Source organism: Pongo pygmaeus, chromosome 7, assembly GCF_028885625.2.
Source record: "Pongo pygmaeus isolate AG05252 chromosome 7, NHGRI_mPonPyg2-v2.0_pri, whole genome shotgun sequence".
NCBI classification, from domain to species: Eukaryota; Metazoa; Chordata; class Mammalia; order Primates; family Hominidae; genus Pongo; species Pongo pygmaeus.
The window spans coordinates 85,738,577-85,763,284 of NC_072380.2; the positions used below are offsets into that span (position 1 = coordinate 85,738,577).

Sequence of the window (24,708 nt, forward strand, 5' to 3'; positions counted from 1 at the left end):
TCACTTCAGTGAAACAGACGCTTTTCAGGAAGTGAGGGACAGTATTAAGGAAAAATGTCTAAACGTCCAATGTAAAATATCTTGATCACATACATTTGAAAAAAATTAGTAAACTGTTTTTTAAGTGTTTGACAATACTGTAAGTGGAACAAAACTGAGCAATTTTATTCTTACATTTCTGACATTTCACTTAGTGACTTTAACAAAATATTACAATTCTAATGACTCAGCAAAACGCAAAAAATGCTTAGGCAATGTTAAGTGAAAACAATAAAATTTTATGCATATCATAATTATATAAAAATTTGTGTGCATAAAAAAATTGGAACTTTGAAAGTTGAGTTGACAGCATAATCAGCTTATAGATAATTACTTCTTTATTTTTCTTATTATAAAATTATTTTTATATTATTTAAATTATTTTTTATATTTTTATATTTTTTATAATGTTGTTTCAATAAAAATGACAACTTTAAAAAAGCATGTGATCACTACATGTATTAAATGGCACTCTGTCTGCAATGGCTTAACTGTGTTAAGTGTATCTGTGTCTTAGTTTTCCAGCTATTCTGTCAGTTCCAGGAAAGCAAACACCAGGACTCCTTTGTACCCTCCACAATACTTAACACAGCCTCTCAGACCCAGATAGACCCAACCAATCCCAGTGACAGCTAGTCACTGAGCCACTGATGAACACCAAGTGCAGACAACATAAAAATGAGAACTTACTATTATTTGTTGGTTCAGGAAACCCAGGCTTTGGACCACTCCATCCTTTGTTTTCCCCTGTCTGAAAGATTAAATCAATTGTTCAAATCCAGAGAAACAAGCTTATTCAAAAAGAAAAAAAAAAAAAAGGTGACCAATTAAGCAAAGGCAAAGTCCTCTCACATGGTTATTCTGCATGTTATCCCTATCTCTGACCCTGGGACGATGGCTACAAAAGAAACTAACATGAAAGGTATCATTTATTCCTTTTCTGCACCTAAATCTACTTCTCACGTCCTTCTACTTTTGTCTGATCATGTAAATTTATACTTCAAGGCATAAAGCCAATATTCAATATATGTATTATATAGAATATAAGCTCTAGCTAGGTGGTGAAAAAAATAAATCTTTTTTTTTTCTTTTTTTTTGAGTCAGAGTCTCATTCTGTCACCCAGGCTGGAATGTAATGGCTTGGTCTCGGCTCATTGCAACCTCCGCCTCCTAGATTCAAGGATTCTCCTGCCTCAGCCTCCCGAGTAGCTGGAATTAGAAGTGCCTGCCACCATGCCCAGCTAATTTTTGTATTTTTAGTAGAGATGGGGTTTCGCCATGTTGGCCAGGCTGGTCTCAAACTCCTGACCTCAAATGATCCGCCCACTTTGGCCTCCCAAAGTGCCAGGATTATAAGCATGAGGACTAAGCCTGGCCAAAAAGTAAATCTTATTAAAATAGTAAATAATAATCATCACCACAAATGCTTAAGTGACCAAAAGAGCTTTTGTATGATTCCCGAGGTCAAATGAACAATCTAACAATCAAACATTTCTGTAGACAAAAATGTTACTATGTCCATCTAGAAAAGTCCTATGGTAAGGGTCACCAAATACTGCTATAATGACATAAACAAAAAATACAAATATAAAAATAAATAAATTAATTAAAAACATGACATATACAAAAAAATTGAAAACTAAGTCCTAACTTTAAGTCCTAACTTTAAGCAAACTAAGTCCTAACTTTAAGCAAAACATGTAATATTCTGACTTTTGCCAAATGGTTAGTGTTTGGTATAAAATACATGCTGAAATGTATATGCTTTGAAATAGTAAGTATTCAAATCAAATTAATAAGTGACTTTAGTTATACTATCTTTCCGTACAGCTGGTAACTTATCTCTTATAATGATCAGCATTTTATATTTATGTTAATGGTCAAAGGTCAAATAGATAATTAAGCCTAGATATAAACACAAAATACAATTGCTGCAAATAGTTTACCCATGTTCATTTTTTTAAAAAAGTTGTTCTTATTGAATTCATTCCTTTTTAATCATACATCTTAGGGTGACAAGGAAAGATATAGTGGCAGACAGCAGAAGCAAAATCGAAAATAAAGAATCCTGAAGAATAAGTTGACAGTATGTTAGAAACAACCAGCAGCTTCATATGAACTAGGGAGCATCTCTTTCTCTCTCTAATTAGCTCTTTTATCTCTTTAAAACACAAATTCCTGTCTTCATCAACATTTACCATCCTGAGAGATTGCTGCTATAACCTTTGACTGCAAAATGCTAACACAGGCATCCTTCACAAGAGAGAAATTACTATGTAATAAAATAGACTGATAGTAGTAATAGCTAATAGCTAACACTTAAGATTTAAAAGTGTGGTTGCTAATGTGCTAAGTGTTTTGCATAAATATGGATTATCTCATTTTCATCCTCACAAAAATTTGGTAAGATAAGTGATATTAACATTCAATTTTAAAGACAAGCAAACAGGGTTAGAGTTCCTGTAATTACTCTAAGGTCACACAGATAATATGCACAGGTGCCAGGACATCAAACTACGTCTTCTAACTAGAGGAGAGTAATCATGCTACCTTTGTACTGTCATCATCAGGAGAGAAAAAAGAAGCTAAAGAAAGGAATGAACAAAAAAGTTACAGATTAAGTAAAACTGTGCCATCTAAGAATGAAAAGAAAAACAGTGAGATGAAGAACAGAGTTTGGAACTATTAAGAAGAATGCTCTAAAGGTACGGCCGGGATGGAAAGGACTACTGAAAAAACAAATGCGAGAAAACAGAAGTAGACCAGTTCCAAGGGATGAAAGAAATTTAAAAGATTTTGAAAAGCAGCTAAAATCATTATTCACATGAAAACCTGGTGAACAGAAAGAAACAAAGTATGTTCAATTTTTCTTTTACATTCCTACCATACTTTTAATTTTATTCATACCTCCAAAACATAGCCTGTACTTATCAAAGTGCTGACAACTGTTTAGGTTCTTAGAGAAATAATTATGTTTCCAGAATCCTGGAGCAGTTCTACAATTAGCCACAGGATTCTTGTCTTTCTAAACAAGTTTTTCATTTTTAATAAGTGGAATTAATAAAATCTGTTTTATTCGACTAAACTAATTTCTCCTATCCTTACCTTGCTTATGTTACCTTAATACTATACAATTGGCTGGATGTGGTGGCTCAAGCCTGTAATCCCAGCACTTTGGGAGGCCGAGGCGAGCAGCTCAACTGAGGTCGGGAGTTCAAGACCAGCCTGACCAACATGGAGAAACCCCGTCTCTACTAAAACTACAAAATTAGCCAGGCATGGTGGCCCATGCCTGTAATCCCAGCTACTCAGGAGGCTGAGGCAGGAGAATCGCTTGAACCCAGGAGGCGGAGGTTGCAGTGAGCCGAGATTGTGCCATTGCACACCAGCCTGGGCAACAAGAGTGAAACTCCATCTCAAAACATGTATATATTAGACAATTCATCCAGTAAGTAACATATGATTTTCATCTGAGAGCTATGCCTAACTTCAAAATTTCTTTCTTTTAAAGATCATTGTTTGAAGAGTAAGAGGAAGAGGTCAGGAGAGATGAGGTCAAGTAATTACTACGAGAACTTCTCTCTTGAAAAGGAGAAATTCAGCAAGCACAAAGTACAGTTCACCTCCCAATCCTTACTTTCTGTATTTCTTCTACTGTACCCCTCAGACACAAACAAGAAATATAAAAGGAGATGATATGGTTTGGCTCTGTGTCCCCACCCAAATCTCACCTTGAATTGTAATAATCCCCACGTGTCAAGGGTGGAACAAGACAGAGATAACTGAATCAAGTGGGTGGGTCCCTCATGTTGCTCTCTTGATGGTGAATGAGTCTGACAAGATCTGATGGCTTTATAAGGGGTTTCCCCTTTTACTCGGCATTCATTTCTCTTTCCTGCTGCCCTGTGAAGAGGTGCCTTTTGGCACAATTTTAAGTTTCCTGAGGCCTCCCCAGCCAGCCCTGCAGAACTGTGAGTCAGTTAAACCTCTTCCTTTATAAATTACCCAATCTCTAGCAGTTCTTTATAGCAAACAAATATAGGAGACAACAGCAGGAGGTAAGTCAAAGTCTGGAAAGTGGAAAGCAGATGAACAAGTTGTAGCTAGCTTAGCAGATGTGAGTAACTGAAACCTAACCGGCAGAGGAAGAAGCCAACAAAGAGCTCACAGTAAGGTGATGTGTCACCCAGAACCCTAGAAAGCCTCCAGAATTAGGAGTACACCTGGTACATTTAAAGATGAATCCTGGAAGGGGCTGAAACAGAAAGACTTGTCTGGAAGTTTTTTCAAGGTATTATGAAATCTCTCTATCACCTCTTTGACCCCATGCAATCAGGTGCCTACCCCTTCCTAATAGGGGTTTCCTGTTGGGAGAGGCTAAAACAGAGAGGCTCTGGATACCAGGCATAGTTGAGGGTGAAATCCATGTGTCACCCTGCAAATAAGGAGATGGGAGTTCCAAGGTTTCATACTGAAAAATAAGATTCCAAGCCTCTTTTCTCATTTGCCCCTCAGAAGACACATCCAGGGTTCCAAACCACAAGGAACAGAAAGATAATGAGGAGAACAGAAGAAAAAAAATGCAAAAAAAAAAAAAAAATCCTCAGGCACGTAAGAGAAATACTACACCCATTAAACAAGAATAGGAAACCTTAAAAGGAATATTCTGAGAATGAGGAAGAACTCTGGGAAATCAAAAATAAAATAGCTGATGTGAAAATGTCAGAGAGGGACTAGAAAACAAACTTGAGGAAATCTTCCTAGAAAACAGAACAACAACAAAAACAGAAATAGGGGGAGAAAAGAAAAACCACAAGACCATCCATAAGATTGGCATCTCAGAAATAAATAACAGCAAAAATAAAAGTAAAGAAATTATTAAAGAAATAATATAAGAAATTTCTCAGTTTAAAGTATATGAATTTCTAGATTAAAACTCAAATGTCCAACACAATTTATCAAATACACATATAAAATACACACATCTCAGAACCCCTGAGAAAATAGTCAGAAAAGCATTGAGAGGGAGGAGAAGGGTAAAAGTTTCATATACAGGCTGAAGAATCAGGTGTTGAAATTTTAACAGCAATGCTGGGAGGTACAAGACAAGGGTGCAATGCCTTCCCAACTCCGTGAAAATTTACTTCCAATTTAGAATTACAGCTTAGAAAAAAACTACCAAGTGTGTGGGAAATATTAAAAAATTTCAGACCACAAGATCTCAAAAAAAAGTTTACTTCCCATGTATCCTTCACAGGGAAGGCCCTAAAGTATGTACTCCATCAAAACAAGAAAGTAAACCAAGAACAAGGGAAACTGTCCAGAAAATAGTCAACTCAACAAAGGACAGAGGCCAAAGAAATTTTCAGGATAATGGTGAAGAGAAGAACCTAAACAGCAGCTCTGCAGCAGGTATATCAATCAATCTGCAATACAAGAGGAGGATAAAGAGCTCTAAGGGTTGGGTAAGGTGTAGGTTGGGAAAGGAACGAAAAAAACTGCATGATGTGCTTGACTGGTAAAGACTTTGGGGACAGAAAGATGCAGAAAAGTGTATGTGTGGAGTATGTACCAGAGTTAAATCCTCATTTTCCATAGCAGAAAGTACATTTAATTTTTTTACTTTTATATTCTCATAATATTTAAACATGAGAAACCAAGAGATAGCGCAAACTACCCATAGTGGTAAATAATAAAATAAATAGTTACAATAGGTGGTAAAGTGGTTGCCTCTGGCAAAGGGGAAGCAGAAATGGCCAGTGGCAGGGAAGGCGAACAGGATATTTTGGTATTTTAAATTATAAACCTTGAGTTTTTATACTATTAATCTTGTATAAATTCTGCCTTTTTATATATGTATTACTTTGAGTATGAGTACTGCTTTGATGAATATAATGATCAAATACAAAAAAAAGAGTAGTCATGTCTTGACTTACAACAAACTCCAAGATATTAAGAAAAACTCTAAGATATCTGAACAAAGAAAATCAAGATGCAAGAATGGCATATAAAAAAGAGGTGAAGAGAGTATTCCACTTTTCCTTAGAATCTAGAAACATAACAGTGACAAAGAGCCAATCTGAAAAAAACAATTGCAACTTTTCTTGAACACTTTAGAGACCTGAGATTACAAGGTAAACAAGCAAAATGAATTCTAGTGAGTGATAAATCCTTCTGGGAGAGATAGGACTCACAAAAATGTTAACAGCCTTGGCAGGGCAGGGATAGCAGAGATGACTGCCATGGATGTAAGTAAGAAGAAAGTAGACGAAATGTTAAATTCTTAAAGCCTGAGTATGAGCTAGCATGATAGTTTAGAAAAACTGGGAGCTCCAGACAGCAGCTCTTTTCCATTGTCCTGCCCTAGATTCTCAGGAGGACAACTGGGGCTACAGCTGCAGACCAGGGAGACCCCAACTTGGTGCAGGAATACAGCTGGTTAGTGGCTGCACTGAGGGACAAGCACAGAACCTTGCCACCTCTCTAGGCCATTCTCCAATACAAAACAAAAAATTTAAGCCACTGAGGGAAGGGTAGAAACAAATTCTATATGCCTTTGGGGCAAAGGCAGGAAATTCTCTGGTCCTAAGAGCTCAATAAAGCTTCACTGCTTCTGAAGAAGGATTAAAAACAAAAGCTATATGCTCCTGGGGGAAAAAAAAAGAAAACCTACTTGAGAGTAAGACACTACAGCAGTATAAAGCAGAGGTCTGCAAATTCTGGGAAATGTACAGGAAACTCTCTCATGCCCAAACTGCCCACAAATCCAAGACAAAATTTGGTTACCACAGAGAAGAGAGCGAAAACAGAAAGATCCACCTCTGACACCCAGGCTCACAGAATCTGCCAGAAAATGAAGCTGGACAAAAAAATCAAGAACTATGACACCCACCACAATTCCAGGATTAAATAATAAATAGCAGCAGTCTACTACAGAGCCTGAAGAGAGATAACCCCATGCCATGACACAGCAAAGAAGAGACCTCTAAACCCGAGGGCTGAGCAGAGAAATTGTGAAAAAATCCTCTCAAAACCTCACATTACACAAAGCACAGGTAACAGCATATAACTACTGAAGGAATTTGTAGTTAACAGTGACTATGGCAATAACAAAACCCAAAATGAATTCAGTTAATAACTAGACTGATGCAACCCTCGATCCAAAAAGTCTGAGAGAGAGACATATGCTGATTTCTCAACAAATACTATTTGACTTAGCTTCTACTATTTTTTCTGTTGCAAGGTCCAACACTCATTCAAAAATTATGAGATACCCAAAACTGCAAGAAGAAATAAACCACTGCCAAAACATAGGGAAGTCAACAAAACAGGGCCCACGGATGACCCTGATGCTAGACCTTTCAGAAAGGTATTTTATAACACCTATGATTCATAGGTTGAAAGACCGACTGGAAAAAGCAGATAACATACATGAGCATATGGGGAATTTCAGCACAAAAATAGAAACCACAGAACAAAAACATAAGGAAATCCTAAACGAAAAATATTAGAGATCAAAACATTGATGTCATTATTAATAATGCATTAATTCAGACTGTACACAGCTGAAGAAATATTGTTGAACTTGTAGACAAATCAACAGAAATTACTCAAACTGTTTAATAAAGAAAATCCTATAAGACAATACCAATGGTCTAACGAATGTGTAAATGGAAACTCCAAGGAAAAGAGGGAGAAAACAAGGAATAAAATATATTTTAAAAGATAATAGCTAAGAACTTGTCAAAATAACTGATTCCATGACATCATATCACAGATCCAAAATGCTCAGAGAACCCTATAAAGACAAGGAGGATGAGAAAGATGAGGATGAGGATGAGGAAGGAAGAGAAGCAGGAGGAGGAAGAGGAAGAGGAAGAGGAGGAGGATAAAGAAGACAAGGAAAAGGAGAAGGGAAGAAGAAAGAGGAGGGAGGAGGAAGAAGAAGAAGGAAGAGGGAAGAAGAGAGAAGGACAATAGGGAAGGAGGAAGAGGAGAAGGAATAAAGAGGAGATAGAAGAAAGAGGAGAAGGAAGTGGGGGAAAGAAAGGAGGAGAAGAAAAAACGAGAGAAGAAATGAGAAGAAGGAAGGAAGAGGATAAGAAGGAGAAGAAGAAAAGGTGGAGGAAAAGGAGAAGGAAGAAAAATAGGAAGAAGGGAGGAAGAAGGGTGGGAAAAGAGTACAGGGGCAGAGGAGAAAGAAAGGAAGAAATAAAAAAAATCAAACTTAGATACACCACAACCAAATTGTTGGAAAATAAAGAAAAGAAATATATTAAAGGCTGAGAGAGGAAAAAAATACATCAACGAGAACAAGTAAGAATTACAACAGACTTTACATTGAAAATTATGCCTATCAGGAGACAATAGAGGAAGATTTTAAAGTACTAAAAGAAACAGGAAACCCAGAATCCTATATCCAGAAAAAAATAACTTTCAAAAATGAAGGTGATTCATTGGAGGCTTAAAAAAGAAAAAAAAAAGTGAAATTTTCTGCTAGAGCAGTCACTGAAGAGCAGCAGCCATAGTTCTGCATTACCCCATGCCCATGGGCCTCAACCAGGGCCCAAGGTGAACAAGAATATGAGCAAGCTGAGGCAGGGCTGCCACCCTGGACACCTCACCAAGCACACAAAGCTTGTGTAAGACATCATCTGGGAGGTGTGGGGCTTCCCCCTTAAAGTGGCATGCCATGAAGCTGCTCAGAGTCTCCAAGGACAAGCGGGCCCTCAAGTTCATTAAGAAAAGGATGAAAACACACATATGCACCAACAGGAAGCAAGAGGAGCTGAGGCAATATCCTCACTGCCAGAGGAAAGCAGCTGCCAAGAAGGTCTGAGCCCCCACCCCACTTTGTGTATAATAAAACCTATAAAGAAAAAAAATGAAAGTGAAATAAAGACTTTTTTGGCAAACAAAAGCTGAGAGAATGCATTGCCTACAGATCTGCTAAAATAAGTAATATTAAAGGAAGTCCTTCAAGCAAGGAAGGGGTATACCAGAAAGAAATTTGAATCTACACAAATAAATGAAGGATATTGAAAACAATCAAAATGATAGTAAATATAAAAGGCATTTTCTGCTGATTTTAATCACTTAAAAAGATAACTGACTATATAAAGCAAAATTAGTAACAATGAATTGTACGGTTTGAAAAATATAGAAAACTAAAATGTATAGCCACAATAGGAGGTCAGAGAAACTTAGAGAAGTAACATATGTGACCACAATAGAGGTCAAAAAAGAAAAAAAGTAAACTGAGTAAGTGGGGGGAAAAAAGGCAACTAATAAAATGGTGTGTTTAAATACAACAACTTCAATAAGTTCAGTAAGTGCAAATGGTCTAATCACCCTAACTAAAGGGCAAAGTTTGTCAAATTAAATTTTAAAGAACAAGACCCAATTATATGCTTTCTAAAAGAAACCAATTTAAAGATAGGTTAAAAGTAAACACAGGAAAAAAAATATCCCATGCAAACACCAGTCAAAATAAAACTGGAGTAGCTATATTAATATCAAACAAAACAGATTTCAGAACAAGGAATAAAGGGAAATATCCAATAAAAGTGGCCAAGTCATCAAAGACACAACACTAATTGTATATGTATATAACAATAAAGTTTCAAAATGCATAAAACAAAAACTAATAAAACTGTAAGAAGCAGAAGTAGGAAAAATCCAAACTTATAGTTGGAAACTTTAACACTGGACAAAACAAGTAATCATAACAGATATAGGGCCTGAAAGAAGAAATCAAGAGGGAAATCAGAACATATTTTGAGTTGAATGAAAGTAAAAACCCATACAGCATGTATCCCAGAGGTAAAAAAAAAAAAAAAAAAAAGAGAGAGAAAAGAAAAACCCAACTTGTAAAACTGTGTAGTGCAGAGCTAAATCAGTGCTTAAAGAAAAATTCACAGCATTAAATGCTTATATTAGAAAAAAGAAAGTTCTCAGATGTATAGCCTAAGCGTCTACCTCACAAAATTGGAAAAGAACAAAAAATTAAAAACAAAAACAAGTGAAGGATAAAATAAAGAGCAGAAATCAAAAAAACTGAAAATATAAAAACAGAGAAAAATCAATGCAAGTAAAACCTAATTGTTTGAAAAGACTTAAAATTTTATAAAACCCCTAGCTAAACTGAACAGAAGAAAAAGAGGAAAGAAATAAATGATCAATATCAGAAATGAAAGTATCATTACAGATTCTGCTACTACTAAAAGAGTAAAGGAATGTTATTTAGATTCTGCCACTATTAAAAGAAAAAGGGAATGTTATAAACAATTTTATACTAGTAAATTCAACAACTTAGATGAAATAAACTAATTCTTTGAAAGACTAAAACTACCAAAGTTCATTCAAGCAGAAGTAGGTAAACTAAGTAACCCTATTTATTTTTAAAATCTGAATTTGTAGTTAAAAAGCCCTTTCCACAGAGAAAATTCTAAGCCCAAAAGCCTTCACTGGTAACTTCTACCAAATAATTAAGAAATACCAACCAGGTGAGATGCCTCATGCCTGTAATCCCAGCACCTCGGGAAGCCAAGGCAGGCGGATCATTTGAGGTCAGGAGAGCAAGACCAGCCCGGCCAACAAGGTGAAACCGCTTCTTTACTAAAAATACAAAAAATCAGCCAGGCATGGTGGTACACGCTGTAATACCAACTACTCGGGAGGCCGAGGAGGGAGAATCGCTTGAACCCGGGAGGCGGAGGTTGCAGTAAGCCTAGATCGCACCACTGCACTCCAGCCTGGGTGACAGAGCTAGACTCTGTCTCAAAAAAACAAACAAAAAAATCCTCTTTTTGCTGGTTTTAAATACTGCTTTTGCCACACTCATCAAAAGTCTTCTTATGGATAAATCAATATATTCAGTCCTTCTCTTACTTGATCTCTCTGCAGCATCTGACTACCACCTAGTAGTCATTCTCTATTCCTTTTTGCAGGTAGTCTTTCCTCCTCTTTTTTCCTGTACTTTGCATGCATCTTATCTACTATTCAAATCTTACCCATTACATTTCTGAAATATCTCTGGAGTCTTTCCCTTCCTCCTCTCTACCTTCACTGTCTCAGTTCAGACCCTCAATATCTCTTACCTAAACAACTCTGGTTGCCTCCTGACTGGCCTTCCTGCCTTTGGTTTCGCTCTGCTCAAATCCATGCTCCCCATTACTTAGAGTTATCTTTTGAAGAATGCAAACCAGTTCAATTCACATTCATGTTCAAATATTAAATGAGCGTTTCTTCAAACCTTCTACTTTGCATAATAACAGTGACCTCAGCTTTTCCTGACTTTCCAGGTTCATCCTCATGCCCTCTAGGTTCTGGGATACTATAGTTTTGTTATATGGTTAAAATTCCTCACTCCCTGCACTTAAAGAACGATCAGCTCCTTGAGTGCAGAGACCAAGTCTCAGTCATCTTATTAAAATCAGTCATTTTAAGTGTCTGGCATTTAGTGAGTGTGATGATTAACTTTACACGTCAACTTGTCTGGGCCACAGTGCCCAGATATTTGGTCAAACATTATTCTGAGTGTTTCTGCGAGAGTGTTTTTGGGTGAGATTTACATTTAAAGTGGTGAACTCTGAGTAAAGCAGATCACCCTCCACAATGTGGGTAGTCCTCATCTAATCAGCTGAAGGGCCTGAACAGAACAAAACGCGGACCTCCCTGGGCAAGTGGGAATTCTCCAGTAGACTGTTTTTGGACTGAAATTTCAACTCTTTCCTGAGTGTCCATCCTGTCAGCCTGTCCCATCAGATTTTACACTAGCCAAGCCTCCACAATCACATGGGCCAATTCCTTAATATATATACACAGACAGACAGACAGACAGACAGACACACACACACACACATTGATGGTTCTGTTTCTTTGGAGAACCCTGACTTATACAGTGGTTATGCAAAAAATGTTTTTCAAGTTAATGAAATTAATTGCTGGTTTTTTGTTGTGTTTGCTTTCACTTAATTTACAAATACACGTCTGTGAGGAGATTTATTTTAACATATTTTTATAGATCACTCACAAGTTTTAAGTCAATATAAATGTGTTAAGTTAAAACAACATATATACAATATAAGGACTACAGAAACTGGGAACACATGTTAGGTTTCATGTTACACATACTTTTAAAAGAAGAAAAAGTGTTGACTAGCCAGGTTATAAAAACAGAATTGAAATCTCTAGCAATAATACACAGACGAAGATTTTTTAAAATCATTCAAAAGAATTGCCTAGAAAACAAAAAAGTACATCTAAATGTGTTTATATATTTTTGTTTCTAATTCTAAACTTTTAAAATGTGTTCCTGTAGAAACTAAAAATATCTCTGAAACAGAATTCTTGTGTGAGAAGATGGCCTGGTCTAAAGCATATTACTTTTGATAAAAGTAATTAGTAAGCCTGTTTTGTGAATGTTCACATAAATAAAATGTTTGATAGAAATAATGTCTACATATCCACAGATAACAAAATGATACTTAATACAAAATGGAAATAAGCCAATTTCTGCCAAGTTATCTGCCAAGTTCTGAATTCAGGGTTCTCTGCTTCCCTTGTAACAGATGTAGGTGTTAATGATGTCATTAACTGCTGCAGAAAAAATAGGGGACCATGAATACAGGTCTTGGCAGAAAATAAACACCCTATGAGTTCACCTTTAAATTTAAAGTAAATAGAAAAATTGGTTTATAGAGTGTCTGTCCAATACAGTTCCTGCCCTAAAGGGATAAGTCAGAATTTTTATTTCCAGTGTTTTCAGCTGTATTCCAAAAATAAAGGCTAACAACCTGTGTTCTTAAAAGGCACAAATCAAGACTGTGACTATATGGCAAAAACAACCAGTCAACAAGTTAAAAATGTTAAATTGGTATTACATAAAATATGTACAACCATACAACAAACTTTTTGTATTTTCTAATCATAAGATTATAAATACTCATTAATATCTCATCTTACTCCATAAGTATATGTTATTTTGTGCTTGGATCGTCTTTGTATTGCCTCAGAAAAGTTAAAATTGACATTTACTTTAATACCAGTTAAGATCAAAATTTATTAATCACTTTGATATTATGACAGATAGGATACATACATGTAAACTTAACTCTTACCTTCTCAAGTTGATCCTGAAGATTAGTGGATGCTTTGTAACCAAGTTGTAATAGCATTGCTTCTGCAGCATTTTTTTTGGCTATCTTTTTATTAGGTCCTGTTCCTGTAGCAACTTCATTGCCTACCTTCACCTGATAAGATTAAAGAAATAAATTTATGATAAATTTAAACAGGAAGTCCTTACATCATAAAGCAATTCAACTCTCTAGCATTTGAAAACATAAAGTTCAGTCCAAAATAAAAATGGCAACTAAGATAACATTTATGTAATGTTATATATGTACATGAAAAAAATATGAAAAAATGGTCCTTAAAATATCAATGGAGGATTATCTCAGGATGGTAGATTTTTATAGAATTTTTACTTCCATATACATTTATATGCTATTTGATTTTTTAAACACTAAATTTATATTATTTATATAAGCAGAAAAATAAAATTTACATTTTAATAGCGTCCATGTTGGTTATGACTACATTTTAGCATTTTTATATTTCAATTAATAAACTGAAAAGGCTAAAATTCATATTGGTGCCATTTAAAATAATGTTCAAATTGCAACAGTATGTAAACATTCAAGTTTACAAAGATTCATATTAAATAGTTCCTGAAGAGAATTAATATACAAGTGTTGCTACAACATTATGATTAAAAACAAAGGCTTCTGGCCAGGCGCAGTGGCTCACACCTGTAATCCCACTTTGGGAGGCCAAGGCAGGAGGATCACAATGTCAGGAGTTTGAGACCAGCCTGGCCAATATGGTGAAACCCTGTCTCTACTAAAAATACAAAAATTAGCCAGATGTGATGGAACGCACCTGTAGTCCTAGCTACTCAGGAGGCTGAGGCAAGAGAATCGCTTGAACCCGGTAAGTGGAGGTTGCAATGAGCCACAATTGCGCCACTGCACTCCAACCTGGGGCCACAGAGCGATACTCCGTCTTTAAAAAAAAAAAAAAAAAAAAAAAAAAAGACTTCCAAGTCAGATTGGGATATGAAACTCAACTCTATTATTTCCTAGCTGTATGAACTGGTACAAATTATTTAATATCTCTAAGCCTCAGGTTTTTCATCAGTAAAGCCGGGGGTAATACCAACTACTGCACAATGTTGCTTTGAAAATTAAACAAGATAATATATGTAAACCACAGCATTTAATCCATCATAATTGCTCAAAAAAAAGATTTTTATCATTAGAACTATTCTACAGTTATCTTCTGTGAGCAATTTATACATGTACTTAAATACACATCAACCATACAACTATAAAAAGTAAAGTAAATAGCAAAAAAGGATAGAATTACAAGGAGAAATAGAAAATACACAACTATAGTTGAATTTCTTTTTACACAATGGTCTCAGTAAGTGATTGAAGAAATAGTTAAATAGTTAACCACAACTTTGGAAATTAAACAATGTAATTCTGGTCAGGTGTGGTGGCTTATACCCATAATCCCAACACTAGGAGGATTGTTTGAGGCCAGGAGTTTGAGACCAGCCTGGGCAATATAGTGAGACCCCATTTTTACAAAAAAAAATTTTAATTAGCTAGGCATGATGGTGCATGGCTGTAGTCCCAGCTACTTGGGAGACTGAGATGGGAAGATTGCTTGAGCCCAGGAATTCAGGGCTGCAGTGAACTGTGATCATATCACCACACTGCACCCTAGGCAACAGAGCAAGACCACATCTCTAAAAAAATTAAAATTAAAAATTAAAAATTTTATAAACAATGTAATTCCAAATTACCTATGGGCAAAAGAAGAAATTCCAGTGAAAACTAGAAAATATTTTAAATAATCGATGGAAATATATCAAAACTTGAAGGACACAGCAAAAGGAGGGTCTAGAAGAAAATGCATAGCCGTTAACAGCTTACAGGAGGGCAAAAAAGTAATGAGCTAAACATCCACCTCAAGAAGTCCCAAACATATCAGCAAAACAAACCCAGAGAAAATGGAAGAATAAAAAGCAAAAAGGAAATACAAAACAAAGTACAATAAAGTTAGAAAAGCCAAAAGTTGGTTCTCTAATAAGACTAATGAAACGATAAACCAAAAGTAAGACTGATCAAGAAAAAAATACGAGTCCTTCTCTGAGACGGGTATTTTCAAAAAAGAAAAGAAGAGGAGAAGACACAAATAAGAAATGAAATAATTAAAAAGGGAGATTACCATCACTTCTGTAGCATTACAAAATAATAAGGATTACTGAGGCCGGGTGGAGTAGCTCACTACCTGTAATCTCAGCACTTTGGGAGGCCAAGGCAGGTGAATCACTTGAGGTCAGGAGTTCAAGGCCAGGTTGGCCAACATGGTGAAACCCTGTCTTACTAAAAATACAAACATTAAAAAAAAAAAAAAAAATTAGCCAGGCATGATGGCAAGTGCCTATAATCCCAGCTATTTGGAAGGCTGATGCAGGAGAATTGTCTGGACCCAGGAGAAAGAGGCTGCAGTGAGCCGAGATCATGCTACTGCACTCCTGCCTGGGCAACAGAGTGAAGTTCTGTCTCAAAAAAAAAATAAAAAAAAAAAAATTAAAAAAAAAAGAGTACTGAGAACAATTTCATGCTAAAATTTAAAAACATATTTAGATACAATGGAAAAATTCGTAGACAATACAGATTGCCAAATTGCCACAGAATAAGCCTAAAGAATATGACTAAAACTACTAATGGAAATTAAAACTATAATTAAAAACTTCACAAAAAGAAAACTCTTCAGATCTTCTCCATAAAGTTCTACTCAATATTTAAGGAAGAATTATGCTATTCTTTTCATCCAAATTCATCCATAAAACACAAAATGAGAAATCAGTCCCCAATTATTTTATGAGCTCTCATTTTGATTCCAAATCCCAACAAGAACAGTATAAGAAAGAAAATTTACAGAACAGTTTCACTCATGAACATAGATGCAAAAGTTTTAAACAGTATAATGAATAAAGCAATATACAAAAAGAAAAAGATTCATGACAAAGTTAGGTTTATTGCAGGAATGCAAGTTTGGTTTAACATTTGAAATTCAAACTAGAAATCGACATTTATTCATAATGAAAATTATTAGCACACTAGGAAAAGAAGAAAACTTTTTTTTTTTTTTTGAGACAGAGTCTCACTCTGTCGCCCAGGCTGGAGTGCAGTGGCGCAATCTCGGCTCACTGCAAGCTCCGCCTCCCGGGTTCACGCCATTCTCCTGCCTCAGCCTCCAGAGTAGCTGGAACTATAGGTGCCCACCACCACGCCCGGCTAATTTTTTGTATTTACAGTACAGATGGGGTTTCACCGTGTTAGCCAGGATGGTTTCGATCTCCTGACTTCGTGATCCGTCCACCTCGGCCTCCCAAAGTGCTGGGATTACAGGTGTAAGCCACCGCGCCAGGTAGAAGAAAACTTTTTTAATATGATAAAGGGCATTTTACAAAACACCTACAGCAAACCTCAGGAAACACTGTACTTAATGTTGAATGAAACTAATTAGAAACAAGACAAGGATGTTCCCTGTTATTACTACTGTTTAACAGTTTACACAAATCCTAGACAGAGAAATAAGGCAAGGAAAAGTAAAAAAAGCAGCAGAAGGGAAAAGAACTCGTTGATTTCATATATAAGGAATCTAAGAAACTCCACAGATGAATTATAAGAACTGATTAGATTGTAATAAGCTCAGTATGAAAAAGAGGACTGCATTTCTACATTCCATCAACATTCAAGTAGAACATGAAAAATATTAAAAAGATAACATTTACATTAAATGAAAATCAAATACCTAGGATGTGCAAATCTTGTACATAGAAAACAAAGTCTTATTGAGAAACTTTAAGAAAAACCTAATAAATAGAGCAAAATGCCATGTTCATGGATTTAAGACAATACTAATGTAATAGTATCAGTTCTCTTCAAATTGACCTAAACTCAATTAATTGAACTCAATAAAAACCCAATCAAAATTCCATATATCTTTTTACAGTACTTGAACAGGATGATTCCAAAATTCACACGGAAATGTGAAGTGCTAAGAACAGCCAAAATCCTTTTGAGGAAGAGCAAGGTGGTGGACACTTATTTGTCTGGACAGCTAGACTTATTATGAAGTTAATATAAAGAAAAAAATTTAAATTTGACTGCACTAAAAATTACTCTTGTTCTTCTAAAAGCACTATTTAGAAAGGAAAGTCACAATACAAGAGGAGGTATTTAAAATGCCATATAACTGCAAAGGGCTCACATCCAGAATATATAGGAGGTTCCCATATATCAGTTTTTTTAAAAAACAAGCAGAAAAATGAGCAAGAAAAGTGAATGGGCAATCCATATCTGAAAAGTTGAATTGTTTTACCAGTTATCATTTGGCTTAAAAAAAAATTAGAAGGTTTCAATAATAGTTTCATGCCACTTTAATACATTTCACAATGACAACAAAATTCAGTTTTCAGCTATACAGCGTGATACTCTAACCATACTTTTCTTTTTTGTCTATTGTGTAAAATCATAATATTGGCTGTTTCATCTGTCCCAGAACATACAGATTCCCATTTGGTATCCACACTTGAGTACTGTTCATCATTTATTCTTACATCCTTATTTACAGTTTTTATTTGTGTTATTATTTCCAACCGTACTTTCAAGCTTCAGTGAACCACCCAATTTTAAGGAACTGGGAGAATATACAACAAAATGGTAAGAAAATACAAACTTAAACATAAACAATGCACAAATGATATAAAAAAGGAGCTGTACTCTCTTTTAACAGAGTTTCAGTAAAGACAAACTAAATGACAGTTCATACAGCACATGAAACACCGAAAACATATTCATTACAGAATTTCTGTAATAACTATCAGAAATTGTTAGTTTAAACCTGTGAAATATTTTTTAAATATTTCATTGCCTTTTCTTCTGAAACTGGAAACCACTATGTCGTGACAAATCAGAAGTAGTCTTTGGACCTCACTCTGAGAAGGACAAATCTAGTACAGTCAGACCAGGTACTCAGAGCCAGATGAATACACACCACCTGCCATAACAGTGTCTGCCTCAACATGGCAGGCCCTATGGATAATCTACTCAAACCCCTGGCTAGAGTTACCTCTGCTCCCTGTTATTTTTTCCAATGCTTGGTTTGTTCCCCCAGCTTCATCAGTCCTATGTTGTTGCTGGAATCCTTGCTGGTGAAAAGATTAGGCCAGTTATGTCAGAAGCTTCCTCTACTGCTCTGAGGCCTAGTCTTGGACTTGTCAGCTGTAATGCTGTTCCCATTCCTGTATTCACCTTGTCTCTCCGTCTGCTAGATTTCCATCTGGCCTATTCTGATACCATCAAGACTTACTTCTTCTAAAACAAGTGCTTCCCAGATTCATTTACCCATTCACCCAGCCTTTGCCTCATGCAAATTTTAATAATCGCATGGTTGAATAGTTTGTAAGCAGTTATCCTAATTTGTTAATATAAAAAGACCACATTGCCAAAGGACTTTCATTCCCTGCTAATAAACACAAGGGTCACTCAAAACATCACTTTATTATAAAAGTTAAGTAAGTATATAAATTTCACAAGTCATCTTCCTTGAGAGGTCACAAATTTTATAACTATTGTAAATACGGTCTCTACATTTAAATGTTAATTTCTATCTGTAAAGAAGCTCAATTATTTTACCATGCAGTAAATTTAAGACTGCCAAATGTTCATCTTTAAATTTAACAGCTCATTCACATGAATCAAATCCTCAAAAACCTAAGAAACTAAAAAGTTCTGAAATAGGATTTGCCAAAAACTTAATTTTTATTTATTTTTTAACAACCTGGTGATCTCAATCACAGGCTGAAAAGTTAGTAACACAGTGTGCTGATATGCAATTTGGTTTAGTTATTATTTTCTGTTTGAAAGATTAAAATACTCCTCACCAAAAAAATGAAAAGCTTTAAGAAATCTGCTCTGAAATAAAATACCCAAATAATGTCATTGGAGATTTTCTTTTGTTTATCTAGTAATCAACATAAGTAACTGCATCCATTTTATAATATACAGACTTTTCTTTGGTAATAGATAAAAATGAGCATCTCATCTCTTTTTTTTTTTTTTTTTTGCTGCCACATTCAATTATAACAAATGATAACATTGTCTAAGTAGTTTATACAAAAGCTGTTACTTTGATAAAATTGCTGCAATACTGTAATGAATCCACTGGGGCTTCCAGAAGGGGAAAAAACAATATGAATTCAGTGCGAAAACATTTAAAAGCACAGCCAAATGTCCCCATTTGACTAGAATGTTTATGAATACCCATAAAATGGAAGCTGGCCTAAGATATGCTAAATTCCTCTTTCAAAAGAGGTACTCAATATACTCTGTAGAAAAGGATTTGTTTAATAAAGCCAAAGCCAGTTTATATTCCCAATACATGTCTAAAATTCAGGCAATTTTTTTCTTCAAGCTTTGGCATTCAAAGTATATGTTCCAGAATTCTTCAAAGTTAAGAATGTTAAGGAAAAAAATAGTGAACACATTTTACCAGTGAAAATAATAAAACAATCATGTGCTGGATCCTAATAACATCTTGACAATAATGTGATTACTAACCAGAGAATTCCTCTCTTTTCGGATATCTGGGTTCCCAGGAGTGACTTATCTATGACTACATTATAAGTTAACATCTCCAACAAAAGCCATACAGGCAGGAAGGCAGGCAGCAAATATCTATCAAATGTTTATTAAGGTCCTACTATTTACAAACCACTGTATTGGGTACTGTAAGATAAAGAAACATGGAGATTATAAATTGGGAGGGAAGGCACAACTTAGCTATACACTTAATCAATATAAGACACTGTATTTGAGTGCCAAAATGTCTACCACATGGTCAGCACTTAATATTTGTTGATTTTATCTAAGTTACATAAAATGTGATATCCTTGGATTTGACTAAAAAGTTTCTTTGACTAACCAATTATTTAAAAAACAGTTTGGGACTAAGCACAGTGGCTCACGCCTGTAATCCTAACACTTTGAGAGGCTGAAGCAAGAGGATCACTTGAAGCCAGGAGTTTAAGACTAGCCTGGGTTACAAAGTAAGACCTTGTCTCTATAAACAACAACAATAAAACAACATTTAATTAGCTGGCCATGGTAGTATATGCCTGTAATCCTAAGCTACTCAGGAGGCTGAAAAGGGAGGATCTCTTGAGCCCAGGAAATCAAGGCTGCAGTGAGCCATGATCATGCCACCGTACTCCAGCCTGGCTGACAGAACAAGACCCTGTTGCCCCACCAAAAAAAAAAAAAAAACAAAAAATTAAAAAACAGCTTGGGGAAAATAATAATTTAAATATAGACTGAGTATTAGATGATTCTAATGAATCATGTCTAATGTAAGAAAAGCTTTCATATTTCTTAGAAATATACACTGAATATGTAAGGCTGAAATGACACATAGTTAGAAATTATCTTTGAAATACTTCAGGAAAAGAAGAGAGAAAGGAAGAAAGAGAGGGAGAAGAGAAAAATAGCTGAATCAAGTGTGGCAAAAATCTTAATAACTGTTGTGTTTGAGTGATGGGCATATTAGTGGTCCATTACTATTCTCTCCCCACCTTTGGATATGTTTGAAATTGTAATAAAAAAGTGAAAGAAAAATTTCTTAAGACTGGAGTTTGAGCTGGCAAATGAAGATGAATAGGTAGGGGTTGAAAAGGAGAGCATTTTAGGCATTTTACCTCATTCCTAGCCCATCCACCAATACACTAGCAGCCATTCCTCGATTTTCTTGGCTCCACAATGCAGCGGTCAGATCTCAGCAATTCTGAGTGCCTCAGCCCCCACCATGGTTAGCTAGCCTGCTTACTCTCTTTTCCTAACTTTCCTGACAGCCCACAAGCTCAGGATTTTGGCCCTGATCCATCTACTACATCCATCCTTCTAAATTTTGTTTCTAATTCCACATGTCTCCAATTCCCAGTAGTTAATAGACTCCAGCTACAAAATGTAACACAAAAAGTTAAGAGATAGGCATTAAATGATAAACTCCACGATAAATAACCTGTGTGAACTCAGAGTCCCTTGGAAAACTCATGTTGTCTACTGTAACATGTCCTTGACACTTGAATGTTTCCACCAAGTTGGTAGGTGAGCCTGGACGGAATGAATGCTTTAACTGGAAACAGTTTTATTTTCTGCTCTAAAGTCCTAGTTTGCCTTTTGCCCAAATGTCTACTCCATCCTGGGGATTTCTAAATCTTTTCAATAGTTTTAAAAGGTTAGAAATACCTGCATCACAAATTCTCGACGTCGAGGCATTCCTCTTTCTGAAAGCAAAACATAATCCGGCTCCTTTTCCTTTTTGGCCTGTTGAATTTGCGCCAGGCGGCTAATAGGGTTCATCCCTTGGCCATATTCTGGTCCGGCCTAAAAATTAATTTAAGAAAAAGTTTTAAAATATGCTTGTGAAACTTGTTATTGAATCCTTAAAGAAACAGTGCTTCTTCCCTCCACCCCCACACCCCAAAACTGTGACTAGAAAAGATAAATGAGTCATTTATGAATATTTATAAAGGAAAATCATAAAATAGACCTGTAACCAAGGCTTCTATGGGACTTGGGGCTTAGATGTATTAATGGCAAGGTGGGTCAACTATGCTTTTTAAATTGGGCAAACTCTTCAGTATACCAGAGATGCTTCACAACTTCTGTTCATCAAGAAACATCAATAAGAACATAAGAAGACCAACCATGAACTGGGAGGAGATCTCTGCAACACATATCATTTTATTTTATTTTATTTATTTTTTTGAGACAGAGTTTCACTCTTCGCCCAGGCTGGAGTGCGGTAGTGCAATTTCAGCTCACCATAACCTCCACCTGCCGGGTTCAAGCGATTCTCGTGCCTCAGCCTCCCAAATAGCTGGAACTACAGGCGCGCCCACACCATGCTCGGCTAATTTTTATATTTTTAGTAGAGATGGGGTTTCATCACGTTGGCCAAGCTGGTCTTGAACTCCTGACCTCAGGTGATCCCACTGGCCTTGGCCTCCCAAAGTGCTGAGATTACAGGTGTGAGCCACAGCAGCCGGCCACAACACACGTAATTTTAAAAAGACATATCCAGTATCCAAAATATATTTTTAAGACCCCTAAAAAGTACTAAGAAAAAGAGAATATAAAAGGGAAATGGGCAAAAGAGATAAATACTTCACATAAGGAAAAACTCAATATATGAAATGATAACTAACCTCTAGGACACAGAAAATACATATTAAAAACCTCGGTGAGTTACTATTTCACATCCACCAAATTAGCAAAAATTAAGAAGTCTAACAGCCCCAAGTGGTGAGAAGGGGGAGTAACAGAAACTCTTATAAAACACTGGGAGTACTATAAATCGGAAAACAACCTGGCAATGTCTAGTAAAGCCTGAGATGGTACATCCTACCCCAACTAGCCTATTCCTAGGCACATATATACCTTAGAAAACCGTAACCCATGCACAGTAGCTCATATGTACAAGAATATCCACAGATGCATTATTTGAAATAGGAAAAAAAAACTAGAATATTCATCAATAAAAGAACAGATAAATTATAGCATGTTCATATAATGGAATGGTATACAGCAGTGAAAATGAATTAATTATTGCTACATGCATCAAGATGAATGAATTTCAGAAAGAATAGTAAGTAAAAAAGGCAAGCTACAGAACAATATATATGTATAGTATATTTTATGTAAAGCCTGCTAAAACCACAAAATACTGCTGAAATTAAGATCTAAATAGTCAATACATCATGTTCATCGATCAGAAGACTCAACAATAAGATGTCAATTCTCCTCAAAATCCCAGTAGGCTTTTTTCCTTTTTTTTTTTTTTTTTTTTGAGACAGAGTCTCACTCTGTTGCCCAGGCTGGAGTGCAGTGGCACGATCTCAGCTAACAGCAACCTCTGTCTCCTGGGTTCAAGCGATTCTCCTGCCTCAGCTTCCCGAGTAGCTGGGACTACAGGCACACGCCACCATGCCTGGTTAATCTTTGTATTTTTCGTAGAGACAGGGTTCCACCATGTTGGCCAGGCTGGTCTCAAACTCGTGACCTCAAGTGATCCTTCCACCTCGGCCTCGCCAAGTGCTCAGATTATGGGCATGAGCCACCGCACCTGGCCCCCAGTTGGCTTTTTAAAATTTAATGTGTAAACTGATACTAAAATTCATATGGAAATGCAAAGGACAAAGAACCAAAACTTTGGGGAAAAAAAAAAAAAGACTCAGACTACCTAATTTCAAGATTATAAAACTATGGCATTCAAGACAGTGTGTGTAGTATTGGTATAAAGATAGACAAAGGGACCAATGAAACAGAATAAGTGCCCAGACACAGATACATATACACACACACACACACACACACACACACACACACACACACAGAGTCACATGATTTTCAACAAAGGCACAAAAGGAATTCAGTGGGGTAGTCTTTTCAGCCAATAGTGTTGGGACAATTGGCTATTCATATGTAAAAAGAAAAAGAAAAAAAATCTTCAAGCCAAACCTCATATAATTTATAAAAATAATTAACTCAAAATGCCTCATAGACGTAAAGGTAATTTCTAAAACTATAAGACTTCCAGAAGAAAAATTTTTATAACTTGGTTAGGTAACAATTTCTTAGATATAACACCAAAATCACGTTCCATGTAAAAAAACTAATAATAATAAAATGAAACAATAATATAAATAATAATAAAATAAATATAATAAATCTTCAAAATTAATAACTTCTGCTCTTTGAAAAAGACAAGTCACAGGCTTGAAGAAAATATTTGCAAAGTACACATGTAATAAAGCACCTGTATCCAGAGTGTATAAAGATCTCTAAAAATTCAATAATAAATTTATTATTATTTGAAATAAGCAATTAAAATTTGTTAAGCTGGCAAAAAATTTAAATAAACCTTCATCAGGCCTCATGTGACAGTAAACACATAAAAAATTCTCGATATCATCTGCCACAGAGGAAATGTAAATTAAAACCAAAATGAGATATCAATACCCATCTATGTGAACATCTGAAATTTTAAAAACTATGCTAAGTGTTAGCAAGGACGTGAAACAATTGGAGTTATCACACACTGCTGATGAGAATGTAAAAGTGCACAGCTGCTACAACTTTGAAAAACTAAAGTTGACTATATACCTACTAAATAACCAAGCCATTCCACTTTGAAGGATTTACCCAAAAGAAATGAAAGTATATGCTCTTAAGATATACACACAAATATTCATAGCTGCTTTATGAGTAACAATCAAAAATTAGAAGCAGCCCAAATATCCACTGACAGGTGAATGGATAAACAAGTGGTGGTATATCAATTCAATGAAATATTACCTGCAAAAAAACAGAACTACCAATTCATGCATGCAACAATAAGGATGAATCTCAAAATAATTATGCTGGGTTAAAGAAGCCAGCCAAAAAGAGTGGTTTCTCGGCAAATGAAGGTAGATTACAAAGAGGCATGAGCAAAATTCTGGGAGGAATGGATGGGTTCATTATCTTG

The 24,708-nt window shown here is 35.7% G+C and overlaps 1 protein-coding gene across 27 annotated transcripts in view; it reads right to left on the reverse strand.

Annotated features, from left to right (window-relative positions):
- The window catches only part of STAU2 (staufen double-stranded RNA binding protein 2), a 330,823-nt gene that overhangs the window by 162,647 nt on the left and 143,468 nt on the right, over positions 1-24,708 (reverse strand). For all 27 annotated transcript variants that reach the window (XM_054497841.2, XM_054497834.2, XM_063668903.1 and 24 more), the window contains 3 exons: positions 21,426-21,563; positions 13,161-13,292; positions 730-790 (listed from right to left, as the gene is read on the reverse strand). In XM_054497841.2, coding sequence (XP_054353816.1) covers positions 730-790; positions 13,161-13,292; positions 21,426-21,563 — 331 coding nt within the window. The remainder of the gene's footprint in view (positions 1-729; positions 791-13,160; positions 13,293-21,425; positions 21,564-24,708) is intronic.